The 14,803-nt window shown below is 37.1% G+C and overlaps 1 protein-coding gene across 1 annotated transcript in view; it reads left to right on the top strand.

Annotated features, from left to right (window-relative positions):
* Nucleotides 1-14,803, top strand: part of COL9A1 (collagen type IX alpha 1 chain) — a 100,011-nt gene that overhangs the window by 49,832 nt on the left and 35,376 nt on the right. The window contains exons 19-27 of the mRNA XM_039913939.1: nt 35-91; nt 2,380-2,433; nt 5,336-5,389; nt 7,774-7,827; nt 9,977-10,030; nt 12,548-12,601; nt 12,751-12,804; nt 12,882-12,935; nt 13,640-13,693. Of these exons, the coding sequence (XP_039769873.1) occupies nt 35-91; nt 2,380-2,433; nt 5,336-5,389; nt 7,774-7,827; nt 9,977-10,030; nt 12,548-12,601; nt 12,751-12,804; nt 12,882-12,935; nt 13,640-13,693 (489 nt within the window). The remainder of the gene's footprint in view (nt 1-34; nt 92-2,379; nt 2,434-5,335; nt 5,390-7,773; nt 7,828-9,976; nt 10,031-12,547; nt 12,602-12,750; nt 12,805-12,881; nt 12,936-13,639; nt 13,694-14,803) is intronic.

The following is a 14,803-nucleotide window of genomic DNA, read 5'->3' as shown; positions in this document are numbered from 1 at the left end:
TGTTTTTCTTCTAACTTATTGTCTATTTTCTCAGTGCCCTAATGCATGTCCACCTGGTCGCTCAGGGCATCCAGGTCTACCTGGACCGAAGGTGAGAGAAAAACCTCATTTGCTGTATTAGAAATATTGAGACATTCATATTGAGCTCTGTTCTCCTATTGCTCATCTACTCTCTTCCCTGTTCTGAGATCCTGACATTTAAAAGATGAAATCATTAAGCCTATAGTCAGTGCTAATATTAAGAAGTTTAATTCCCTTCTATTAATTGATGCCGACTCAGAAGAGACCGTAGGAAGATCAAAAAGGCTATAAACTAGTTTTTTGGGTCCCCAAAGATCCAAGATATGGGTTTTTTAAGGACTAATCTGGATTAGGTTTTCCCTGTAAAAAGTAGATCAGGGGGAACCAAATTGACACTGGCAGACCCCCAACATCCCAGCTCTGCCACTTGTTAGCTGTGTGACTGTGGGCAAGTCACTTAACTTCTCTGGGCCTCAGTTACCTCATCTGTAAAATGGGGATTAAGATTGTGAGTCCCTGCATGGGGCAACCTGATGACACTGACCCCAGTGCTTAGAAAAGTGCTCTGCACATAGTAAGCGCTTAACAAATACCAACATTATTATCATCAGGATGTTGTGGGGATAGATCAGTTTTGGTTCTTCTCTGAGAAGAGCTTAGTACAGTGCCCAGGGCCTGGTACCCTGCTTAGTCCATAGTAAGTGCTTAACAAGTATCATAATTATTATTATTTGAGAACCCCACTGGAGCAGGTCAGAGAGGAAGGCTAGGAAGTAGGGTATATGTTGGTCAACTGCCTTAAGGCCCATATCAAAGGGAACCCCATGCTAGCTGAGGAGTGAGGTGGACTCCTCCCAGCCATGTAGCAGGATTACTGTTGGCTGACTCTTCTGCTAGTGCTTAGCCTAGTAGAAAAAGCATAAGCTTGGGGGCTCAGATGATACGATGTCCCAAATGCAGCAATGTTGTGACATCATAATTTAAAGATAATATGACATTTGGTCACTTTGGGCCAGCAGCAGATTTTGCCAGGCACTGCAGTGAGGTATCCTTAAATGGTTATCTGAATCTTCAGGGGCAATTGTGAATAGATCTAGTCTGTTAAAAGTTCATAGGACAAGTTTCTAACACTCCGGATTGGTGATGACCAATGTGGCTTTCTCTAGGGAAGTAACAACAGGACTGGTATTTACCCAAACCAATAGCTTTGTGAATTTCTTACAGTAGGGAACAAAACTGCTCCCAGCTTTTCGCTTCCTGAGGCACAACTTATTTGAAGGATTCTGTAACTGAAACTCATTTAATGGATAGGAAGAAGAGCACCAGGGAAATGCTAAAATTGAGATGGTCTAAAATAAAAGCTAGCCATTCAGAATTTGAACTCCCTTCTGGCATAATTAGAGGGTGTGTTCATTTTCCAGAGGATAAAAATGTACATAGAATTCATATAATCTTACATTTTTTTCTTGGTCCAAAATGAAAGTGGGTTGAAATAAGTTTTTAAAGTCCCAGAAGGCTTATGTAAGCTCTTTTCTTTTTAACTCTAACTATACCTTAACTACCAAATATGGAAGGCGAAGGACAAAATAGGGAACAAAACTACAAACTGAACAAGGAACAAACACAATGGAATTGTATCATTGCTCACCTGTTGCATTCAGACCAGTGCTTTACTTTTTTAGCAAAAAGAGTGTGGATCTGCTCTGGTGATACCTTGTCCTTGCTTTTTTTTCTATGTTGTTGGTGCCCTGCTGTGTAGCAGAGATGGCAACTGTGATGCTGTGTGAGGGGAAGGTGTTGATGGTAATGGGATGCTGAGTCTCCCATTTCCAGACCCTTCAAATGCAGAATATTAAACTTGTTCTACCCTCCCACCCCCATATAAGCCCCCAAGGCCTGCTGTGACTGTATTGTCTCAGTTGCCCTTTCTCTGTCCGAGTGAATCATTTGTATTTACTGAGTGCATATTGCATGCCGAGCGGTGGACTGTTTAAAAGCCTACAGTAGATTTAGTAAGCATGAGCCCTGTCCTTGAGTTTACAATCCAGTGGGGAGATAGACACTAAAATATTAAGTGTGGTATATGTTAATCTCTTTGTGCCGAGAACTATGCTAAGCATTGGGGTAAATAAAAGACGATTATCTTAGACACAGTCCGGGTACCAAGTGCTTGTAACTATGCTACCCCAGCACTTAGAACAGTGCTTGATGCATAGTAAGTGCTTAAAAATTTGAATCAAGATTACATTAGTAGGGATTTGGGGTAACTGAGGCAAAATGGGGTCATCTATTGTAAAAGATGGTAGGATCTCTAATATAAATGAACTGAATTAACTTATGCTTTTATGTGTGTGTTAGGGTCACAAAGGAGCAAAAGGAGAAATTGGTGAACCAGGAAGACAAGGTCACAAGGTAAGGAAAAACAATGTCTGGCAATGGAAAATGGTGATTAATTTCAAAATCACCATTGCTTTAGCTTGTAGTTTTATCGACTCTAAATGCTGAGCAATGTCTTAATATCCTTCATCAGCATTGTTGATCTGTCACAATGCACCAGGCCAATTCATTTACAAAAAGCAAAGTAAGCAGAACATTCATTTATCCATTCCCATCTACTCTTCATTTGTCATCCTTTATTGTAATGAATATAGCTATTCTCAAGTGTCCTTTGGAACAATTAATGTTTATCATTCACATAACTAACTGCTTCCTCATTCATCTTAATGGAGATTTTTATTGCAGAATTAGGATGTATTGATAAGGACTAGTTCAAGTGTTGAGAAGTGGTTCACACATTAGACCTTCTTATTTAAACATTTACAAAATTTTTGTACATTTTTACCTTGATTTCCTAAACTCATTTTAATAAAGCCAACGGGAAAGTGATTGAGATTGGGCTCTAGACTGTAAACTCATTGTGGGCAAGGAATGTGTCCGTTTATTGTTATATTGTACTCTCCCAAGTGCTTAGTATAGTGCTTTACACACAGTAAGTGCTCAATAAATATGACTGAATATGATTGAATGAATGAGAGTCAGGGGAAGTGAGGCAAAAGGACATGGGTTCTAATCCATTTCAGCTGTTGGATCTTAGGCATGATACTTCATTTCTCTGGGCTCAGTTACCCCATCTGTCAAATGGGGATTAAGATTGTGAGCCTGATATGGGACAGGACTATGCCCAACCTAATTTCCTTCTATCCCCCAGTGCTTAGTACAGTGCCTGGCACACATTAAGTGCTTAACAAATACCACTGTTATTATAATAAATAATAGCAGTGATATTGAAGTCCTTACTAGTTCCAGGCACTGTTGGGGTGCTGGGGTAGATAGAAGATAATCAGTCCCTGTCTCAAAGAGGCATACATTCTAAGGCAGAAGGAAAACAATTTAGTCCCTATTTTGCAGGTGAAACTCAGGCACAGGAAAGTTGTGACTTTCCCTAGGTCATTCAGCAGGCAAGTTAAGAAGCTGGGATTAGAACTCAGGTCTTGTGATTCTGAATAGGCATGCTATTTCTCAGGTGGTAGCTGCCCAGTCATCTGTGGTCATAATGAAGTATTATAATGTCTCTGGGTAATATCATCTAGAAAGAAAGCTATTTTTTAAATGGTATTTATTAAGTTTACTAGTTGTCAAGCACAGTTCTAATTGCTGGGGTAAATACAAATTAATCAAGTCATCCAGAGTCCCTATCCCACATGCGACTCACAGTCTAAGTATGAGGCAGAAGTTATCAGTCCAGTACTGAATTATTGTAATAATAAATAATAATATTTGTGACATTTGTTAAGCACTTACTATCTGTCAAGGACAGTACTAAGCACTAGGTTAGATACAAAGTAATTAGGTACCAAATGGGGCTCACAGTCTAAGAGAAAAAACAGGTATTGAACCCCATTTTGCAGATGAGGGCACAAGGAGTTAGGTGGTTTGTCCTAGTTACACAGGAGAAAAGAAGTGGAACCAGGATTAGAACCAGGTCTTCTGAGTCCCAGCCTGTCTTCATTCCACTAGGACACAACTGCTTCACTAAAGTAAATCAGACTTCTCCATGGAAAAATGTTTTGGTATAATTTTCTTCTGGACAGTTCCTCAAAGTGGTAGGTAATGAATTGATCAATCATATTTATTGACTGCTTACTATGTGCAGAGCACTGAATTAACTGAATCTTATTTGAAAGCTTACCTAAGGTTGGAAAATTGGGTCAACTATAAACCATCACTAACTGAGGATTTTTTTTTATTATTCTATAGCTGTCATTCTGGCATTTTTATTTTCAAACTCCATAATCTGTAGACACATACACAGATGGGGGAACACTTTTAAGGTACCTCTTGGAGTGAGAGTGACTGGAGTTAGAGTAAAAGGAAGCAGTTTCTCAGCTGCTAAAATTTTTTGCTTTGAAACCTTTAGAAAGCATAATTTCTGGTGTGCATTACATATGACAAGCCTCTTTGAAAAATGTTTCTTGAAAAATATTGTGGTTGGTAAGGAAAATAATGCTAGTTTGGTTTGATGATTGCACCTTAACAAACTACTCTAAAGTTGTAACAAATAAGTAGAAATCCCTCAATTAAAGCTAAAACCCATCATTTAAGTAACAAGGTAAGTTCCCAATTAAAAATAGGTCTGGATATTCCAAAGTAGTTCTAAACAAAAGGAACATACTATGAGATAGGCTTAAGAAATGTATATCTGAATGTAATTTTATGGCAGTGCACAAATAACCCCTTAACAGTATTGAAAATGCAATCAAACTATTATTCTAAAGCCAAATATCTAGAAATACCTCAGTAAACTGCAGTGAATGCAAAAAGTTCTCCAACCCCCAAAAAAAGTGATTGGAGGAAAAGAATGTTTTTTATGCACTTATATATATGTTGTAATTCTTGAGAAATTGGCCGGTTCTAGTATAAAACAAAGGTCAATTATTGCTCTGGTGACATTTAAAGAGCAGTGAAAAGACAAATGTTTTTCCAAAAGTCTTTTAAATGAAAATCATTGTTGAATATGTTACTATTTTCTTTCATTTCAATTCTCATTTTAAAAACATTTGCCTATGTCTAGAGCAAGGTCATTGAAAACTTCGAAACACGTTTCAACCCATGCCTGTGTTCTGACACTGTTGAATGCTACTCAGTTGAGTTCTCCAAAACCCATTGACAGAAATAAGAAATTTGGATTTCCTTGCCAATGTTTTACAGTGGATTTTTACCATTAAAAAGTCATAGCATTGTAGATAAAAATATTGACCCAACTAGACATTATGTTCAAATTATTTCCCTCATATTTTTCTTTTTGTCTCTTCAGGGTGAAGAAGGTGACCAGGGAGACTTCGGGGATGTTGGAGCTCAAGGCCCTCCTGTAAAGTTTTTTATTTTTTAAGTGAAAACAATGACCTAAAGCATTACATATTTTTTCAAATATAATTTGACTTCTTCAAATATTAACGAACTCTAACATTGCATAATTTTAAATTTTCATTTAGTATTAAACATGATGCTAATGTTTCTTGTTGGGCTAAAAGAGCACTTTGTTCCTATCACCTCTTTTCTCCCAGTTAATTTAAAAAACGCAAATTGGATGATGCAATGTTTGTTCCTGGCCCTATAATTTTATGATTACATCAACCTGAGACTCAAGGGGTGGAACAGCAGAGGAGGGTAGCAGTTGGGGGATCAGAGGTCAGAGATGGGACTCCTACTTTGTTCAAAAAGGACAGAGTCAGCCATATGTGTACTCTCACTCATACTTACATTATACTAAAACCCATTAAAACTCGTGGACATGCATGTCTGAGGTGGTAGATGGCCTGGGATGTATTTAGGACTGAGAACATTTTACTTGTTCTGACTCCTATTGTATTTCAGTAATTCAGGCAATGTGGTGCCATTTCAGTGGGGCCACAGGGATAGTAGGCCCTCTGGCTTGCAAGACATGGGATTAAGTTCATTTTGCCCCCAAATTTCTTGTTCCTTAGGTAGCTCTTCAAGAAGAATTTCCTAATTTCCTGGTTGTTAGAATCATTTTGAAAGCAACAACGTGGGTCTCTTTCTGTCTCTTCCCTCCGCTCCACCTCTTAGTGTCTTCCTTAAGCTCTGGTTGTGTATCTGTCTCACTCACTGTCTCTTTGTATCTGTAAATCAATTTCTGTGTTTCTGTGCCACCCTGGGTGTACTATTTAGCATTTTTTCTTCCGTTTCCACATTATTCAATTATGGGGCCATAATGTTCTGGTGTCTATTTTGTGGAAATAGTGGTGGGGTAGCAGAAGGGGGGCATCTCTTTTGTTAGAATTTATAGGAACCTTGTTAACTGGAGATAGTGGGAAATGTAGATTCCTCAGAGAAAGAACCTGCTCTTTTTTTCACCTACATATCATGCTTTAGAAAATTTTAAAAATATAATTTGTATCTTTTTAGACACAAATAATTTTAGATATAATTTATATCTATTTAGAAGTACCACTCATGTTCTACCTCCTTGCCTTTCGTCCCTAATTCTGAGTGTTCAAAGTAAAAAGCTGGCCTCTATGTTGGAAGTAATGTGTACAAACACATGTTCAGGAACAAAAATAAATCAGGCAGTGGACATAAGAGAATGAATGATTTCCTCTTTTCATTTTTAGTTGTGATAGGTTTATGGGAAAACTGAAATCATATTTGTAACTGGCCTGAGCTGGGAATGACTTTCTAGGGAATCCACTCCAGTCCAGACCTGATATTTTGGGGGATCCTGAACTAGCACAAACCTGACCATGATGCTCATAGTGTTGCAGGAATTTGAGAGAAAGAGCAGTTGTGCTCTTTGTTCTAGCTGTATACTCTTAAAGTTTTAACTTGATGCTTTACATCCACTGGTGTGAGCAAGAGAAAAGTTAGGGGGATTGAAAGAAAAAGGGCCAAGGGAGTGATATGCCAAAATGTTGCTCCACCAGGATAAAATTCTGCAGATATTATGATTTGGAATATACTGATTCATTCATTCAGTCAATCATATTTATTGAGAATTTACTGTGTGCAGAGCACTGTACTTAGCACTTGGGGGAGTACAACACAACAACAAACAGACACATTCCCTGCCCACAATGAGCCTACAGTCTATGAGACAGACGCTAAAGTAAATATTTTAATACACACATTCATGTCTCTTTACCACAAGGGTTACAGTCTTGATTCATTCAATCATATTTATTGAGTGCTTAGTTCATGCAGAGCACTGTACTAAACGCTTGGAAGTACAATTCTTGATGAACTCTGTACAGGAAAACTCATTACAGTACATGTGCCTTACTGACAACATTGGGTGGATGAGCGCAGCCATTAGGACTGACATTACATTGTATTAAATGTACATTGTCAGAAGAACATTTCCTATTTTCTAACAGCGGCCTATCCAAAGCACATGTAGAAGAAGAACTAAGTGTACCATTTCTATGATAAGTAATTATTATACCAACTTCAAATTTATGTTTACAGCCTTCTTTTGAAATTTCTATTATCTAGAAGCAACTATGTATCTGGGTTTTTTTGGTCTTTACGAATAGGAAAATTTACCAGTATGTATTGGTATTATTACAAAATGGACTTTCCTAGTAGTACACTGTGGTATTTTTGTTAAACATTTTAAATTTACAGTTGGAAATATTGCAGCAAAGGAAACATTAAGTTATGACGGAAATAATCTGTAACAAAAATAATTTTAGCTCAAGTAGACAACTAAGGTGTTCTTTTTTTAATGATTTCTAGGGCACACAAGGCTTAAGAGGTATAACCGGTATAGTTGGTGCCAAAGGGGATAAAGTAAGTATTGTCATAGACATTATTAGTTAACATTAAACACATATTGTTTGTAAAACATTATTATTGTTATCCTCATAATCATCATCATCACCACCACCATGATCATATCAGTTTCCTGAAACAGTAGATATATATCATCATTTGTGTCCTCAAGAATGTTAAGAGATGTGAATATGACTATGTACAATAAATACCAATTATTGATTTTTTAATGTTGTAGCTTTTTAATACTTTGTGAATCAGCACTTCTTTCTTGAGTTACTATATAATTTTCACCCCATCCAGTCATACTTTCCTCATTTTCTGATTTGTCTCATTAATGATTACTAGTGTGCTAGCCTATTGTGGGCTCTTCCAAATGGCTGTCAAAGGTGAACAACTGGTTGGATTCATTCGTTCATTCAAGGATATTTATTGGGTGCGTGCTGTGTGCAGAGCAGTGTACTAAGAGCTTGGGAGAGTACAGTAAAACAATAAACAGACAAATTCCCTGCCCACCCCGAGCTTACAGTCTAAAGGGATCCAAGTTAGTAACAGCCACTTGAATCAATGTGTTCTCCTGCCCTTTTCTAATGGAATAACATGTTCTTGGATAGTAGTAACCTTTTCTGTTTTAAGTAAGTCATTATTTTGAATGTTATCAGTCAATGATACTTACTGAGTCCCTACTGAGTGCAGAGCACTGACTAAGCACTTGGTAGAGTACAATAAAACAGAATTGGTAGATACATTCCTTGCCCACAATAAGCTTACAGTCTAGAGGGAATGTTAGCTTGGGCAGTTGAGTATTCTTCTCTTTGACTTCTCTATCTCTATATGTCTCTTATTTCTCAGATTGTTCTTCTGAGTTCTTTCAACTCTGCCATTATCCATGCCAATAAATTGTTCTTATTTCCTTCTAAACTCTCTGGATCCTGGAAACCAAACTGTCATTCCAGAACTTATACCTAATTCTTTACAAGTGATCCTCAAGTTTCACTTTGTCCTTAAGACTTAGTAGCATCTTTTATTCTCATCTTGAATTTTGAGTATTGGAATATTTGCCTTTCGGTGGGGTCATTATCTAAATGTTGCTGGACAAAAACAACCTTATTTCATGAATTCAGATCTTTGTTCTGGTTACCTAGTAACCAGGTTCTATATTTGGGTTTATTGCTGAGCAGAAATAAAGGGGCATATATTGCAGTGTCATCCATTCCCTTTGTGTAATTCAAAGACCTGGTTTCTCTTGGGTTACATGATTGTTGAGGCGCCTCTGTTTCTGTATATGACTATTGACTCAATCTCTGTGTGGTGGGCAGTGTTTTTGATATATTTTTCTCCTTTTAAGATTAAAGCTGACCCAAGTTCAGTTCAGTCACTCCTTTGATTCTCCCAGTATTTCTGAATCCTGAAACTGTGTCTTCTGCTTCTGAACTTTTTCTCACCACAGACTTTGTTTATCTTACTGCCCTGACTTCATATTTATCTACTCCTATGCTGGTTTTCTATGAACTTTGATCATATCTCCACCCTTGACACTAGTTAGTGCTCACTGGGTCTGTCATCTTTCTTTGCGCTCTAAGCCATCATTGATTTTCCTTTAATTTAACCTCTGACTTAGAAAGAGTTATTTGCAGCATTTTGTTGGTGAATTGTATGAGTGTGAAGGAAATTTCATTATGTTCGAGTGAGTTTTCTGTGATCATGGTAATGAAGATGAAAACATTTTCTGATGTAATTACTGAAGTATGATATAGGTTGCATTCTGTGGATTTGCTTGAAAATAATGAAGTGCATTCAATCCATGTTTATATTTATTAGCTATATTTCAATAGTGACTCTTTTAGACTTAAAAATAGGATTTTCATCTTTTTTGGAAACTTCAACAGAAGTACTTTTGGGGTTTCTTGTAGGCATACATTAACCTAATACATTAGGTTAATGTTTTTAGTGGCATGTCCACTATGCCATGCATACTGATAAATATACTGCATTTGGAGGTTCATAACTTTTACTTAAATTTGCATGATATCATTATGTCCAGTTTTAGGGTGGGAGCAATAAATTTTTAATGGAAAAATAGTTTTGGAAAGATTGAAATTATGTTTACTGTAAATAGATTCATTTTTACTTCAACCTTTGTTTTGCCTCCTTTACAATTTTTCAGGGAGCTCGTGGTCTTGATGGAGAACCAGGTCCTCAAGGTCTTCCTGGAGCCCCGGTAAGTAGTTTGATTTTGTTTCTGGTCTTCTAGAATAATTTTCAAAAAAGTGTATACAACACATTACAATAGTTACAAGTATTTATTGTTAAAATTGTTGCTCTCCCTTTCACAATAATTGTATAAGCATACATATGTATTCTTGACCTAGCTTACACTGACTGAAATACTTTTTTAAAATCATGTCTTAAATTCCAGCATATTCACATAGATATTTTAAAAGCTCATTTTCATATGCATGGTTACTAAGTTACGCCTGGCTGCATGGATCTTATATTCTTTAGTCATGTGGTTTTCTTGAACATTTGTTATTGCTTTTCTACAGTAAAAGCTTTGCAATCCAGCATTGCCACTTGGAAAGATCTCTTGGTCAGCTGATCACAACTGGGGAAACCTCCACCTAGGGAAAATAATTCACAGTGAACCAAATTGGTTTGAGTTCTCTAAAAGTAGCGAAGACATGGATGGATAAACCCAGTCTAGATGACGACCTTGGAACCTTCTTCATTAGCTCCCCTTTGGGTGTTCTAGCAAAGCAATTTGGGCAGGGCAAAGTTACAGGATCTTGTGATATTTTGCTTATCTCTTTTCAGCAAGGGTGTTAATTCCGGGGGATTTCCAAGGTTGCAGTTCTACTAAATACCTGTATTAAGGGTGACAGATTCATTTAGCTGACTTCTAAAGAGAATTTATTCTGTTAATTGGCTCTTGTATCACAAAGAGAAGCAGCGTGGCTCAGTAGAAAGAGCCCAGGCTTGGGAGTCAGAGGTCATGGGTTCTAATCCCCTCTCCTCCACTTGTCAGCTGTGTGACCTCGGGCAAGTCACCTCACTTCTCTGTGCATCAGTTACCTCATCTGGAAAATAAGGATGAAGACTGTGAGCCCCACGTGGGACAACCTAATGACCTTGTATCATCCCACCAGCGCTTAGAACAGTGCTTGGCACATAGTAAGCACTTAACAAATACCCTCATCATCATTATATGAACAGCTGTCTCCTGGGGGTGGTTTCTATGCATAGTCAATTGTGCTATTTAACTATTCTGAGGATTCTAGTTGTAATATTTTCATGTCTTTCTTCCTTATTAGAATATATGCTCCTTATGGGCAGGGACATATATCATGCTTTTGTTATATTTTCCCAAGTGCTTATTATGGTACTTAGCTCCCAGTGAGGGCTCAATAAATATTTTAAATCAATCAATCTTATTTTTTAAGTGTTTAGTGTGTGCAGAGCACTGTACTAAATGCTTGGGGTAGTACAAGAGAACAGAGTTGGTAGAAATGTTACCTTTCCACAATGAGCTTACAGCCTAGAAGGAAATAATACCACAATTACTGACACTACTAGACTTTACTAAACTATGATTCTTAGTTGGGTTTTTTTTAACTGGAACCTCCTATTCTCCCAGTATTCAAGATAACTAAGTTTTTGTTTTATTGAGAAATCAGTCTCTAAGTAAAAAATATTTTCTATTATTATAGGCTCTGTTTTCCTGAAAGTTCAATGCACAAAATAAGCAAAACACTATTTAATACATATGGTATTTATTATAAATACAATATTAAGGTCTTACCATGTGCCCAACATTGTACTAAGCACTGGGATATGCACAAGACAATCAGAACAAAAACTGTTCCTGTTCCACATGAGGCTTACAGTTCAGGAGGTAGGGAGAGCAGGTGATCATGCCCTTGTCCAAGAACTGGGCAAACGGAGGCAAAATAAATAGGCAATACTAAACTGGATCTTGAAATATCAATATTAATTCCAGGAGCTTTCCCCTTTGTTATATATCACTTTTTTATTTCTATTCACTGTTCATAAGTATTATTTCTAATTCTGGGATGTCACAAAATAACTGGATAGATTTTTTTAAGAAATGAAGAACTATTTCTTCACTGTTACTCAGATTTCTAAAATCTTTCCAACTTAAACCAGCTGCAAACTTTTTTCGTCACCTGAAGCTATGAAGTAATGACAAACCTATATTGCAGCAGTCTACTTCCTCTACCAACAATGTATTGTCACTGATTCATCTCCTGGACTGGGGTTTGTTATCCCTCCAATTTCTATCCTTGACTCAATAGCAATAAACAATTTAATTTAAGCTTTAAACTTTAATTTAAGAGGACTGGAGTTCTAATCCTGGCTCTGTCACTTACTTGCTATGCAATCATGGGCAAGACACTTAACTTCTCCGTGCCTCAGGTTTTTCAACTGCAAAATGGGGAATTCAATATCTGTTCTCCCTCCCATTTAATCCCTGTCCCACCTGGGACTCACAGTCTGGGTTGAATCAGATTAACCCGTACCCCAGAGTTTAGAACAGTGCTCTAAACATAGAAAGTGCTTAACAAATTCTATTAAAAAAAACACAAACAATTTTACTTCCATGAAAAAGTGTTATCATTCCAAACATGGAAAATACTGATGCTGAAATAGAAATAGTGTTTGAATAATGCAATATGTATATTACATTTTCTTTTCTTGTTAAATGATATTTTCTTTCCAGGGAGATCAAGGACAGCGAGGTTCACCAGGAGAAACAGGTCCAAAGGGTGATAGAGTGAGTTCAAATCAGTTTTTAAATCAAACAAAATATGTTCAAATTCGATTGTGATCTCTATATTATTGGTATAATTTTGCACTGTGATAAATATTCGGAAATATATTTTTTCATGTTTCTTATTTCTATTAAACCTTCTTTTTTTCTAGGGTATTCAAGGCCCTAGAGGAATAACTGGTCTTCCGGGACCCAAAGGCGAAAATGTATGTATTCATATTTAGAAGCCTCTTTAATTATTCATGATTTACTGCCATTTATAATTAATTTTCTCTCCCTTTAGGGTTTGCCGGGGTTAGATGGACGAGATGGGATACCTGGAATGCCTGGAGCAAAAGTATGAGTCTGACACTGCAAACTACTTCCATTATCTCTACTGGCCACAAGTATTGGCTTATAAGAATCACACCTTGTTTAGCATTCAACTGGATACTCTTTTTTGTTTTTGTTTCTTTTCAACCTAAATTTGCTATTATATTTAGTGTGATCTGTAGACCCACCCACCAAAATGTAATTTGTCACTGCCTCCATTTGGCCAGTTGGGCAGTAACAATGCAGCCACCGCCTTTAGTCTTAACACATATTGCTAAATATTTTTCTTAATCTACCTGTCATTTGTTTGGCTAGTGACATTTAAAATATGAAAAAATATCCATTTTAGCTTTTTTCTAGTATTTTTAAGTGCTTAGTATGTACCAGGCACTGTAACAAGCACTGGGGTAGAAATAAATTAATCAGATTGGAAACAGTCTATGTCTCACCAGGGGCTCACAGTCTTAATTCCCAGTTTACAGATGAGGTAACTGAGGCCCAGAGAAGTTAAGACTTGCAAAAGTCACAAAGCAGACACTTGGTAAACCTAGAATTAGAACCCAGGTACTCTGACTCTGTGCTCTTTTGACTAGGCAACACTATTTCTCTTGAATTATTCCTTTTTGTAGCTCCTGTCAACATGCTAAATCTCTGCATCTTTACCTTCCAAAAATAATTATTTCACATGCAGCCTTTTTGTCTACTAACCAAGTGAAAAATATATTTCAGGGCGAACCAGGGAAGCCTGGCCCTCCTGGGGATGTTGGACTTCAAGGACTTCCTGTAAGTATCTTCCTCTATGAGTTTTAGTTGTGTTGAAATTCAATTACTTCTGAATTAAAAAAGAAAAATTAGGTTTTCTGAAGAGTTTACAAATTATGGGAAAACAGGCTTTTTGTCTTGTTTGGGAAGATTCTATGGAGCTGGCAATTCTGAAAGCCAAGTCTCTGGTCTGTGGCAGCAGGGCAGAAGACTTGGTTGGGTCCATAGACCTTTCTTTCAGCAGTGTCTGTCCCATCCATTTTCTTAAAAAATGGAAAGGCCTTTCCTGTCATGTTCACTCTGCTTAACTAGCAACTAATTGGACTCTCTTCACCTGCAACTCTCCAGCTCGCACTCTCCACTCCTCTCAAGCTGACATTGTAATTTTATCGAATTCTCAACTAACTCTACTGGTCCGAACCCTTGCTCATACTGTTACCCCAACATAGAACTCCTTCTCACCCACTGTTCTACAACTCCTTCTATCTTGAAGTGCTCCTAAAATCCTGTAGACTGTAAGCTTATTGTGGGCAGGGAATATGTTTGTGTTATTGTACTCTCCCAAGTGCTTAGTACAGTGTTCTGCACACAGTAAGTGCTCAATAAATATGATTTACTAAAATTCTTCCCATTCCAGAAAGTATTTTGCAGTTAACACTACCCCTAGTTTCAATACAACAATCACCCTCAACATTATGTATCCTATTTTCTGCATTTATGTTCATATGTATATTAAATTTTAAATTCAGTTATTCACATATTTCATTGTTTTTACCCTTGTTCTTCCTACTCTCATTATTTGTAAATAAGTTTGGCGTGCCTGCCTCCCATCAGCTTGTAAGCCCCGTAAGGGTAGAAAATACATCAGTGGTATTTATTGAGTACTTACTGTGTGCAGAGCATTATACTAAGCACTTATAGCAGTGTCCAGTAGTCATTTTTACTTTCCATGTATCTTGTTGGTTAATCTACAAAACCTATGCACACGTCCATCAACCCTTCCCAAATGCTACTTCTGAAATTTACCCTATTTCAGGGCTTGATTTTTGGGAAAATCATTTTTATTTTAGAATTTCTTGTTCTTGAGCATTTCTACCAGTGAAAACACTGCTGAACTTCTTCTCTTTTTCC

Source organism: Ornithorhynchus anatinus, chromosome 1 (assembly GCF_004115215.2).
Source record: "Ornithorhynchus anatinus isolate Pmale09 chromosome 1, mOrnAna1.pri.v4, whole genome shotgun sequence".
NCBI classification, from domain to species: Eukaryota; Metazoa; Chordata; class Mammalia; order Monotremata; family Ornithorhynchidae; genus Ornithorhynchus; species Ornithorhynchus anatinus.
This window is presented reverse-complemented; position numbering and strand designations above follow the sequence as displayed.